At 40.2% G+C, this 13,267-nt stretch overlaps 1 protein-coding gene and 1 pseudogene across 1 annotated transcript; both read left to right on the top strand.

Moving 5' to 3' along the window:
- Positions 1–1,339: 1,339 nt before the first annotated feature.
- On the top strand, positions 1,340–2,271 carry LOC102961517 (annotated as a pseudogene).
- Positions 2,272–8,435: 6,164 nt separating this feature from the next.
- LOC102961791 (olfactory receptor 51V1-like) lies at positions 8,436–9,380 on the top strand. Its single transcript, XM_007089392.3, has one exon. The coding sequence runs from the start codon at positions 8,439–8,441 to the stop codon at positions 9,378–9,380; it is 942 nt and encodes a 313-aa protein (XP_007089454.3). The 5' UTR covers positions 8,436–8,438.
- The last annotated feature ends 3,887 nt before the right edge of the window (positions 9,381–13,267 follow it).

Below are 13,267 nucleotides of genomic sequence, written 5' to 3'. Positions count from 1 at the left end.
AGATGCTTTATAATCAAATATCAGAGAACATTCTGTAAATTACTTTAGGTGAAATATGGAAGCAATAAATTACACTTGCACATTTTTACCTGCTGAAGAAAAAGTGACATAATTCATTATTATGTGGAAATCCTAGAAAGGGGAACAAATACTAGATTATTCTCAAATACATGAGAGAAAAAGCAATAAAATGAAAAATCATATCATTGGAAAAAGACCAAACATAACAAATCTCTGAATGTATGATTAAGATTCCTAAAAATTAAGTTGTCCTTGTTGGCTATTATTCTTCAGTTTTGTACTCCTGGGATACTCCAGAAATCTCCCTCCTTTGTTTATGATTAGGAGGAAAGGCAAAAGCTTTTAGACAGTCCTTTGAGTGCTTTCTCAGAAAATGGAAATCATGATGGATGGAATAAGAGGGAGCCCAACTGGCAGGGAATGAAACAGGAGCTAAAGCACATGGGAGTGAACACAGCAAAGACAGAAAATGTAGTCCCCCATTATTGTATTTTTCCAGAAATCACTTTATCAGTGGATCTAAGTTCTGATTCCTCCACACATAATATCTTTTTCTGATTTCTATATGCTCATCAATATAATGCTGAAAAAATTACAGATAAGCTTCAAGGTAGTTTTAATTTTCTATGAGTTAGAGATCATACTATTTAATGTTCCCCAGACACAGGTCGATTGGAGAATGACTCATATTTGGAAAAATATCTAGAATTTTTGCCATAGCTTGACACTTTAAACCATGTGGGTGATAAAGTTGTATTTGTGTGCTCACACAGGTGGGCTAACATGTGAAAGGGAATTATTTTGAATTGTTTTAATTTTAAAACAAGATGTCAGTCTGCAAGATTGGGATATTCACCACCCTGAAGTACCTATTTAAAGACAGTGTGAAGGAGAACTTGACAGGAAGTGAGGGACCTGTACTCTGCTCCCAGATCAGACACACTAACTACATAGGGATCTAGAGTTCACATCCCAGGATGTATATAGTGAAGAGTTGAGACCAATATTGTCTCAGACCCTTTCTAGATCCATGTTTCAAACTCTGATTTTTGTGGTAAATTTTGCTGTGTGGTTCCCGAGCCAGGCTCACCATGATTATAAGATTTCCTTTTATAATTCAAACTCACCTTTGCTTAAGGGCCCTTATCTAGGAATTGGGGGAAAGACCTCAGAAATCACAAGGCCAGGGTTGTCAGGGAAACACTCTGGGGAGTCACTGCAAGGTCTTGGTTCATGGTGGAGGTTCTGACGCAGCAACTCCTCTGATTTCAGGGCCTGTAGTGGCATTTCTGCCTGGAACTCTGCCTGCTGGGTCACCATGTCAGACTCCAACCACACTGGTAGTTCCTTCCTCCTAGCAGGGCTCCCAGGCCTTGAGGCTGTGCACAGCTGGCTCTCCATCCCTCTGTGTGCCATGTATGTAGCCTCTCTGGCAGGGAACAGCCTGATCCTGTAGGTGGTGAAGTCAGAGCCCACTCTGCACCAGCCCATGTACTACTTCCTGTCGATGCTGGCAGCGACTGACCTGGGCCTGTCTGCCTCCACGCTCCCCTCCACCATGCTCCCCTTCTACATGCTGGGTCTCAGACAGGTGGTGGTGGATATGTGCCTGGCCTAGCTCTTCTTCATCCACACTTTCTCCATCATGGAGTCCTCTGTGCTGCTGACCATGGCCTTTGACCGTTTTGTGGCCATTAGCAACCCCCTGCGTTACAGCACCATGCTCACCAGCTCCCACATTGCCATCTTGGGCCTGGCCAGTGTGGTGCACAGCATCGGGCTCCACGTCCCGGCCCCCATCATGCTGAAGGAGCTGCCTTACTGCCAGAATCACCTGCTTTCCTCCTCTTACTGCCTACACCCAGATGTCATGAAGCTGGCCTGTGCGGACACCCACATCAACAGTGCCTATGGTCTCTTTGTGGTGCTCATTGTGCTCTACTATGGGCTGATCTTCAAACAATGCTATCCATTGCTTCCAATGTTGAGCACCTCAAAGTCCTCAACGCTTGTGTCTCCCACGTCTGTGCTGTGTTGCTCTTCTACACGCCTATGATTGGCCTGTCCGTGATCCAGATTTGGGAAGGGGGCTTCCCCTTCCAGCCGTGTGCTGCTCTCTTATCTTCATTTTCTCACACCTTCGGTGTCAATCCAGCGGTTTTCATCATTAAGACCAAGCAGATCTGGCTGAGGATGCTAAGCCTCTTCTGGCTGGGTGGGGCTGGCATCAGAGACCCTCAAGCTCATTAAATCTTTGGTAGAGAGGGAAAGTCATCGTTGTTGTGTAATGAACCATTTAATATAAAATACCATTGTGAGGAGAAGAATGTAACAAGGAGACAGCACAGTCTTTTTATGAAGTTCTCACGCATGGGAAAAAAATAACCACATTCTCCTTTACTTATTTCTAATAAAACAAAAATTCACTGAGCACCTACTCTGTAAAATACACTATTGTTGACCTTGGAAATACAAATGAAACTTAAGATACAGCCACTGTTTTAGAGGAAAACCTCATGATATCTAAGACTCGAAGGGGACTACCAATTTAAATAGAAAACGTTTGAAAGAACAACTTAGGAACTTTACAAATGCATAAAAATGCACATGAGGGCTTTGCCTCAGAGTTTAGGAGAAAGAATTTTTGACAAGTAGAGTGATGGGTATATTTGGAATTCAGTTATATTAGAAGCATTCTGGAAAATCCCCACTAAAAATAATCCCCATGAAGAAAGGCATTCATTCTCTCTTGCTAAAGATTGCATCCCTTTTCCTTAAGGTAGCCCTTTCCTATACATTAGGTACTTGGTTAGTATTTGCTGAATAAATGAATGATTGCGGGGGGGAGGGGGGCTACATTTGTGAAACAGGCAAACCAAAAGGACTCCACAAAAATTGCTTTTTTGCTACCTTTCCTGCTTCTGTTCTTGCTAGGACCTATACCCCGACTTTACACACACTTTATGAAACAGATAATGTAGATCCTCCTTGTAAAGGAGGAGTTAATGATTTCTTTGGAGGCTTCCAGCACAATAGATGACATCGAAGGGGTGACCAGGTGGGTTGTCATGAACGTTTTCCAAGAAAACTGATTCACCAAGATGCCTGGCTCCAGGGCATAAATGATTTATGGAGAACCCCTAAACACTCCAGATGCCTGAGAAGACACGTGCACCAAAGCACAGCCCTCAATAAAAACCCACACCCGAAGCAAAAAGGAGACTCACTTTCCTTTCCTTTTTGAGTCTCCCAGAAGTTCTGTCTGTATCTGCACTCTCTCTGTCTTCAATAAACTGCTCTCACTTCCTACCAGCTCACATTTGATTTCTATCCTGTGCAAAGCCAATGACCCTTTTGGCTGGTACTGTGGGACCCACTCTCTGAGTCCTCCGACGAAGCCAGCCTGTATCACTTGCAAGGGTGAAATGTTCACAGGCAATGAATGTAATTCCAGGTATGTGAGAATCAAACCTATGAGGACTTCTTAATTTTGCTTTTAGGGAATTTTAGGATTTTGCTGTTTTTCTCATCTCAATAGAAATTTCAAGAATGGTAAGGTTATCCAACTCTTAAACTGGTCACAGTTACCAACACATATTTTTTTCAACACATATTTTTAAATACCAAGAATGAAAAAAATTTCAAGCAAAATGATCTTCTCTGTAGGCTTTTTCTAAAAATCTCATCAGTTTTGAACGTAACTGTAAATGAAGGATGCTTTGAAAATAAAACATGTGAATTTCATTGCTATAGCTTGTGCACTGAATGCTGTGGCTACTTCTTTGTGCATACTTTGTAAAACCTTCCCTTTTAGCTTTTGCACTGACAATAGATTAAGAGGGCAACTTAGAGATACAGTGGGGGATGGAAGTAGTAAGTGGATGGATGTTACAACACAAAATACAAAACAACAAAATTATAATTTTGGGCAGAAAGAGCTGCACTGGGGTTGTGAAGAGTGACTGTTTATATGCCCTGGAGTTGGAGGAAGTGAAGTCAAGAGGATGTTTCTTTTCTTTTTTTAATGTTTATTTTATTTGAGAGAGAGACACAGACAGAGAGAGAGAGAGAGACAGTGCGTGAGTGGGGGGGGCGGGGGGGGGGGAGCGTAGAGAGAGGGATAACAGAATCTGAAGTAGGCTCCAGGCTCTGAGCTGTCAGCACAGAGTCCAAGGCAGGGCTCTAACTCTCAAGCCCAGCCATGAGATCACGACCTGATGTGAAGTGGGACACTTAGTTGACTGAGCCACCAGGTGCCCCAAGAGGATGTTTCTTAAAGGGATTTCCATTAAAGAAGACTCACAGATTACTGGAGGCCTAGCTATTGTCAAGCTAAGGTTGTTTTTCTCTCTAGCAGTAGAGAGATTCCGGAGATTAGGCTATTGATAAGATCGCCTTTTTCTTGTAATTTACTAAAATATTTGTAAACTGATGGAGACTTTATCAGTTTAACCATTTGTTTTTGTCATTTCCTTTGTTCTTGGGCAGCCAGGAGTGCCTGAGGAATATCACACTTATCCCACCTGGGGGTGGGGAGTGGATTGCAGGGTGTCAGCTTGCCTTATGCTTCCTCACCATAGATGATAGCATATTTTACTGGCACTATAAATAAAGATGGATGAGAAGATGAAGAGTTCAGGGGCACCTGGGTGGCTCAGTCAGTTAAGCATCGGACTCGATTTTGATTCAGGTCATGATCTCATGGTTTGTGAGTTCTAGCCCCTCATTGCTCTGTATTGAGTGGAGCCTGCTTGAGATTCTCTCCCTCCCTCTCTCTCTGCCCCTCCCATGTACTCTGTCTCACCCCCTCCCCACAAAGTAAATAATGCACTCCCCCCCCCATGCACAGAGTGAATAAATTAAAAAAAAAAAAAGATGAAGAGTTCTATTCTGCATTGTTTAATGTGAGTTTTCTGCAGGTAATTAAACAATTATATACAGAAAATAGCTAAATATATAGCTCTGAACTAGAGCTCAGGAAAGGGTCAGAACTTCAAATACGTATGTGTTAATAATTAGTATACAGGTGATAGCTAAAACAATGACAAGGACTTTATTGCCCAAGGATTTCAAGGGAAGCAAGAATAAGCAGTGGCCAGAGAATAAAACACTGAAGAAATCAAGATTAAGTCAATGAGAAAGTATTTAGCTTTTAATGGACTCCAAGAAGGATAAGGGAGTGAAAAGATTGTTCCTTCACAAGTCTCACAACAGATAGTTTCAATAAGGTAAGCTCAGTTCTACTACTTCAAATGCAAAAGTAGTAGTAGTCATGCTAATGCGGGTATATGTTCCTATCAGCACACCACCCTGAATTACAGAATCCTGTCCATAGAATGGTCCCTTGCTGCCGTAAGGGCCTCATTGTTGGTCCAATAGCTAAGTGTCTGCTTAGCCATGCAGAAAAAGTCTCAGAAACTAATTTTCTACAGTCAAATAGCTGGACAATGCGGAGACCATTGGAACAATATTCCTGGCTCAAATAGTTGATTATAACTGGAAATCACCCAATAGCAAAGCACCCTTCCATGTCATGGACTCTGATCTGGGGTGATTAGTCACTATTGAAACTGAAAATGGGAGGCAGAGAAGTGAGATTCATGTGAGGAACAGAAGGATCTGTTTGATAGATAGATAGATAGATAGATAGATGATAGATGATAGATGGACAGATATAAGAAAACACAATGTAATAATAGTCATTCTGTAATTGAAGTCAGAGTGTATGGAAATAAAAATTCCCTTCCCAAATCTCTATAACAAGAACAGTAGACCTATATGGTGCAGATATTTAGATTTCCCTCAAAGGTATATTGCAAAAAGTTTTCAGATAATTCCCTCCAGGTAGATTAAGAATTAGCATATATTCTCTTTGTCTCTGAATACATTAAAAAAGTACCAAAAGGAGCCCAAGGCACACTGATAAAAGCTACCTAAACTCACCAAGTGAGGAAATTGCTGAGACTTTTTGAGTTTTCCTTCAGGAAGGTGTGCCATGAGCCACCCTTTGTAAGAAAGCAGATAGAGAATGAGAGAAGAAAGGAGCTCTACAGAAGTACCAGACAAGAGGATAATACTTATCTCTCTTTAGTCTGAGACAAACTGGCTATCTTCCCCAAAAAATAATAGTTGCTTTGCAAAACTTTTATACTTCTCCTTTCCTCCACTTTCATATGGGCACAGGACAAGTGTTAAATTTCATATGGTAAGAGCCATGAAGCATTCTTAGGCATAAAATATTAGAAAGCTGAGGATAATAACTAAACTCAGAAAAGCAAGTATGTAAGGTGACTGAAGACATATTTGCTTGTTAGAAATTTTTTAAAAAATTATTTAAAAAGCAATTATTTTAAAACTTAATTAAGCATATTTAGTTGACTAATGACCCAAATTGTGCTTAAATGGACAGAGAAAACATTCAACATAAATATATATTTTTTAATTTTAATTAGATGGAACAGAAGGGTTAGAGAAGATATATTAAGAACATGGCCATTGCTCCATTCCCTGTGCTTGGAATATAAAAAATTAGGAACAAATTGTTGAGGTGATAAATTAAATAATGAGTGGTATATTTCTGAATTGCCTGTCACATGAATTGCATGACAAAATTCTGACAACTAATCAATTATTGAGCAATTAAATAAATGGCAAAAATATACCAAGTAATTTATAAATATTTCTTATATTTTTCAAATGATGAAAATCTAATACTTTTTATTCTTAGGTGAAAACTGAAGCTTAGAGATATTTAGTAATTGATCACATTGTTAGAAAGTGGCACAACTGGGATTTGTAATGAGGTCAGTTTGAAACCGAATTTGATACTCTTAAAAATTATATTGCCCAATCCTTTCAAACTCTTCAAACACTGAAGAGGAGGGCACACTTTATTACTCATTCTATGAAAAGGCATTACCCTTCTACCAAAGCCAGACAAAGACATTACAAGAAAAGGATAATATAGACCAATATGCAGGCATACCTCTTTTTATTGTACTTCTCTTGATTGTACTTTGCAGGTAATGTGTGTTTTACAAACTGAAGGTTTGTAGCAGCTAGAAGCTGAGCTGTGTTTATTGTAGCTATAGAGAAGCTATTGTCCCCATTCTTCGTACCCCTTGTGACGTTAATTTTTCCAATGTATTCCTCCTTAGAGAAAATCTGTATTTTTCAGATCTTTTAGCTGTGATCAATTGTTATTTCATTGGGCCACTGTTGGGTTGCTGATAAGGGACCTTAGATGGAGAAGGCAAGCATACAATAATCTTCTAACTACATCTTAGTGCATCTGAGATTTTACTGGGTCTGTTTCTCAGAGGAGTGACCTCCACAAGGATTTCCACAGTGGTCTTCCTCCCCCTCTACCACCACCAGGCTCCTTTTTTTCCCCTCTCTGGCTTAGAATGCACAATCTTTGAATGGTGGTCCCTGTTGTCCTTAGGTGAGACAGGAATTCTGAGACAGCTGGACCAAAGAGTATTCCTTTCCCTCAATTGGGATAAGGTTGAGGCAGTCTTTTTCCTCAAAATCATTGGTCTATGTTATACAGAGTCCTCTAGGTATATTTCACAATTGTTACCCTTTCTGAGGGGCTCAGAAAATGGAGAAATGTTTACTAAGGATTCAGTGAAAAATAAAGGTGAAATTTGGGGAAGAAATAAATAAGCCTTATATAAACATTTTTATTGATTCAGATAGATATGGAGACTCAAAATTATTTGGTATACTGATACACCCTTTCTCCCTGTTTACCTCGTTCCATCTCCTTTAGAGTAGGTACTGAATTTTCAGTCGACCCAGTGAATCTCTCTCCCTGACAAAGATCTGGAAAATTCTGCCATTTACCCAGTCCTCTCAATCCCAGGGAGCCACTAGCCTGCAGTGACCAGGTGGAATCTTCCACTTGCATCAGCCACCAAGAGGGAAGAGTGCCTCCCAGGAGCCTGGGTCCACCCGGTCCACACAATCCTCTCATTCCTTCCTCATAAACCGGAGCCTTCTGACTCCTTGTGCCACAAGCACTGGCCACAGGACAGCGTGCAGAGGCTTCCTCGGGACAGCAGAGCAGGAGCAGCCCTATGTTCTCAATAGCTTTGCCACTGTCACCTGCTGTGTGTCCTGCAAGCGGCTCAGAGGGACTAAAAGCAAATGAAGGGCATGATCTGATTCGCCCACAATGGTCAGGACATTGATTTGCTCCCATAACCTGAGACCTGATACCAAGGAGCTTCCCTGTGAGACCGTCCTGTGCTGTAGCTCCTCCCGGAGAGGGGGCTTCCCTGGCGTCTACGTTAGCTTGACCTGTGCTACAGTGTGAGGACCTGTGTTAGACTCAACTGCCCCCACACAGCAGACAGTTTGACAAAACTGTCAGTAAATATTGATCTCGTCTTGAACATTACCTTCAAATAATCATGCCTGTTTCTTCTGCTTCCATTATCAATACCTCAATATTCATTCTCACGGGGTTCCCTGGCCTGGACCAGTACCATCCCTGGTTTTCCATTCCCTTCTCCTCCATCTATACCTTGGTTTTCCTGGGAAACTGCATGGTGCTGCATGTGATCCGGACAGAGCCCAGCCTGCACCAGCCCATGTTCTACTTTCTGGCCATGCTGGCCCTCACTGACCTGTGCATGGGGCTGTCCACAGTGCACACGGTGCTGGGGGTCCTGTGGGGGCTCAACCAAGAAGTTAGTCGAGATGCTTGCATTGCCCAAACTTACTTTATCCACGGTCTGTCCTCCATAGAGTCTGGGGTCCTTCTTGCCATGGCCTTTGATCGCTTCACTGCAATCTGCAATCCTCTGAGATACACATCCCTCCTGACTAACAGTAGAGTCATTCACTTCATGGTGGCCATTTTGATGAGGGCAGCTTTGTCCATTCTCCCCGTCATCATTCGCCTGAAGTTCTTCCATTACTGCCGCCCTCACATCCTCTCCCACTCTTTCTGCCTGCACCAGGACCTGCTCCGGCTCGCCTGCTCTGACATCCGCTTTAACAGCCTCTATGCCCTGGCTCTGGTGATCTGTACCTTGTTGTTAGACGCTGTGCTTATTCTCATCTCCTACGTTTTCATCTTGCACACAGTGCTGGCAATTGCATCCCGCGAGGAGAGGCTCAAGTCCTTGCAGACCTGTGTGTCCCACATCTGTGCTGTCCTGGTCTTTTACATCCCCATCATTGGTCTCACCATGGTGCACCGCTTTGGAAAGCATCTCACCCCTTCAGTCCATGTCCTCATGGGCAATATCTATATTCTCTTTCCACCCCTGATGAATCCAATCATCTACAGTGTAAAGACCCAGCAGATCCGAAGCAGGATGAAGAAGTGGTGTTCCCTGAAAATGTAGTAAAACCCTTGGGTTTGACCAGCAAGAATGTTTTAAGATCAGAAGAGTAATGCTACTTCCCATGTGTGCAACAACTTACAAGTTGAATAATAATGTTATAACTTTATGGTCTTTTATGATACCTGATTATTAAAGAACTCAAGAGGCTTTCTAATGCATTAGACACATGTCCATCCATTTAGACACGTGTCTACCTAAAATTTTGGAATCATGACTATTGTTTAGTTTATTCTGTCAATTGGTCATTATATCAAAATACAGGACACAATGAAATTGGACTTTCTTCATTCCTAAAGGTGACCTGAGGAATATCTAAAACTATGATGCTGAGCCTTCCCCCACTTTTATTATTTTTTCCCCATTAGTGACTTACTGCAAGCCCATTAAAGAATTTTGGAATTAAAAGATATATAATCCCTCTATTCCAAATGTTTATTTCTTAGAGTCTGTCCGTGCCATGAAGACATGACCTTAGTGCATATAAACTTTTCATTTTACATTGTTTTGTACCATTCTATCATTAGCATTTCTTCATGGCATTTTAAATTCTTTATAAATCTGTAAGAGAACAGTTTAGAAACTATAGCAAAAGCACAACTAAGAACTGATGGTGCCTGTGAGAACTGAAATATGATAAGGGGTATGAGAATATTTAGGATCTATGAGCATACCTAATAATTGTTTATGGCTTGGCGACCAGAGTGGTTTCATAGTTGATGCTCAAGTTTCTGGATTGTGAAGTCAAGTCAATGGTGTGTTGTACAATGAGATGGTGACAAAGAAAGAATATTATTTATGTGATAAGATGGTGGAAGCTATGTTGAACACACTGCATTTGAGGTATCTCTGGAACTTTGATAAATATCCATTGAAAATACTGAGTTTAGTAAGTACTCCCAAATGTCACATACACAATGCTAGACACGACACTGCTCAGGTACAGGAAAACAGTGGGGAGCAAAATCAGCAATTCGCCTTCAGTTTAACAGGTGACACAGACAAAAATTATTAAGCAAACTTTGACATTAACATCCTGAGAAATGCTATTCAGAAATGAAGAGTGCACAGGCAGCCTGACAGGGGATGGTAATCTAATACAAGGACTTGAGTAATGACTCCCCTGAGGAAGTAATATGTAATTGAGGCTTGAAGATTGATGATAAATAACCTGAGGAATATAAGAAAAAGAATTTTCAGGCAAAACAAAGAGAAAAACCAAATTGTGAATACACTGGACTGTACGAAAAACAGGTGAATAAATGGCTAAGAGATTCAGCTGTAAAAACTGAATAGCAGACAGATACGAGGTTAGAAAAGATGAGATTGTAATTTAGTTTTAATACTTAGGGCAACATGTGACTACAAATGTATTGCAATTAGAATGGTGAGATCATCAATCATTTATGTTAGGAACATCAGTCCTGTACCAAATAATGAGAAGGCCAAGACTTGACAGCAGAAGACAAGATAAAAGAGTCTCAATAAAAGGATAGAGTAGTGACTGAGCAAGGGTCAGTTCCAGGAGTTGCAAGAAGTGAGTGTATATAAAATGTGTTTAATGGATGGGGTCATAAGGTTGGTGATTGTCAGGGATAAGAGAAATGGAAGTGGCAATCATGTTGAGGTTTTTGGAATGAGAAACTACAGAGATCCTATAGCAATGTCCTGTTATAAGGAAGGTGTGGGTGAATGGCATTTGTGTTAGAAATATTCTTTTTTACGTGTGTGATCTGCCCAAGGTACATTTAAGGAGAGATATCCAGCCTGGGGTTTGATATAGGTATCAGGTATCAGATGAGAAGAGTAGAGCTGGATACTGAATTTGCAAATCAAGGTCATAAACATGGTGTTTGAGATTATGAGAGCAGACAACTTGAGTAAGTAAAGGAAATAATATAAGTATGCTAAATAAAAACCCTGAACATTAAAACAGGGTGCAGTTGAATCCCCAAAAATAGCCTGAAAAGGAAGCAATAAAAGGATTAAGGAAGTATGATGTCAATGAATCCAAATGGAAAAGTGTTTTGTTTTTTGTTAAGTTTATTTATTTGTTTTTGAGAGGGATATAGAGAATCCCAAGCAGGTTCCATGATGCTTTAACCTTCTAGAACTGGAATGTTCTTGCCCTAAATTTATTCATCTGATTTCTTCCTCTAAGCCAGCCACTTTGCCAGGTCAATCTATAACTCTGGTCAGTGTTCAAAGGGTTGTAGAACATTATCATATCTCCAAAAATCCCTTTGAAATGCAATTAACTTTACAACAGTAATATAAGCAAATTGAAGACAATCATGTTAGCCAGAATGTTCCATGACTCCCCATAAAGAAACACTTAGTCCTAGGTGTAAATTCTATCTTCTCTGAACTTCTCAAACAGAGATTACACAGAGGATGCCAATAAAGACCCCTGATGAGTTGTAGCAACTAAGAAGAACAGACACACTAATATAAATTATGTCATGTCTTTAGGAGATTTTTAATTGAAGCAAGTGTTCTGTGTTTTCAGTATGAGGACATTTGTTTTGTACATAGTTATTCCCTTACTCTGTAATATACCTCCAGGTCCTCAAATGACTAAAGCCAACCTCTGTACTCTTACTAGGCTTCACTGTGCTTCACGCAAAAGTCTGTATCCATTTTGTCAAAGTGGTTTTGATGCAAAGATTCTGAAAATGGCCAATGTGATAAACACGAAATCTAGAATGGACAACTGTCTAGATATGTCAAAGTGCCACACAGTGCAATAGAGAATAATGCTATTTTTAACATATGTTGTTGAGTAAACTGGATATTTGTATGGAGGAAAAATACTCCTAAGTGTATCTTAATGCCAACATCGCATCATATACAAAAATTAGACTGCAGATTTATTTTCAATTTTAATCCAAAAGGCCAAACAATAAAATATAAGAAGAAAATCTGGAAGAGGAAGTATGTCTATATATACTGTGCTATAGAATCAATAATTCAAAAAGCCAATGTCTTAAAAGATTAACAATCTGATTGTAAATAAAGATACCTACCACTGAACAAATTCTATTAATTCTCCAATAGCAATGGTAAGAACTCATCCTGAATTTCATTAAAATTGAACTTGTGCTATGTCTTTCTTCAGATGTAAAATTGTTCTACATGACCTTTACTGCAAGATCTTCAAATAAAGGAGAAACTAATTCATTTTATATTATGCAAATTAATAACTCTCATTCAATATTTATTCACCTCTTACCACCAGACACAGTAAAAACACTGGGATAGAGCAATGTGAATAAAATGGGCAAAATCAGGGGCACCTGGGTGTCTCAGTAGGTTAAGCATCGGACTCCTGATTTTGGCTCAGTTCATGATCTCACAGTTGTGGGTTCGAGCCCTGCATCAGGCTGTACACTGACAGTGCAGGACCGGCTTGGAATTCTCTCTCTCTCTCTCTCTCTCTCTCTCTCTCTCTCTTTCTCTCTCTCTCTCTGCCCCTCCCCCACTTGCACTATCTCCCTCAACAATAAATAAATAAACTTAAACAATATTTTTAAAAAATGGGCAAAATCACTACATTATTAATGTTACATTAAATTGAATTTGGAAAATACCTTGGAATTAAGTGTCAATAGCAAAGGAACCTTTTCCTTTTGCTCTGCTCTGAATGAACACAGTAACTGGGATCATCACCTCAACCAACAAATAAAAGCCTCTGAGATGGTTTGTGGTCAAGGACAAATTGTGCATAGTTCGCAAAGGCAAGCTTCTATCTGAGGTTCTTCCAAATATCCTGGCAAAGATCTCTTTCCATAGTAGGGTCATCATTTGTCCTTTTACAAAGTCCACTACTGCCCTGCCTTCTTTTTTTTTATGTTTATTTATTTTTGACAGAGAGAGAGAGAGAGAGAGAG

This window comes from Panthera tigris, chromosome D1 (assembly GCF_018350195.1).
Source record: "Panthera tigris isolate Pti1 chromosome D1, P.tigris_Pti1_mat1.1, whole genome shotgun sequence".
Lineage (NCBI taxonomy): Eukaryota > Metazoa > Chordata > Mammalia > Carnivora > Felidae > Panthera > Panthera tigris.
This window is presented reverse-complemented; position numbering and strand designations above follow the sequence as displayed.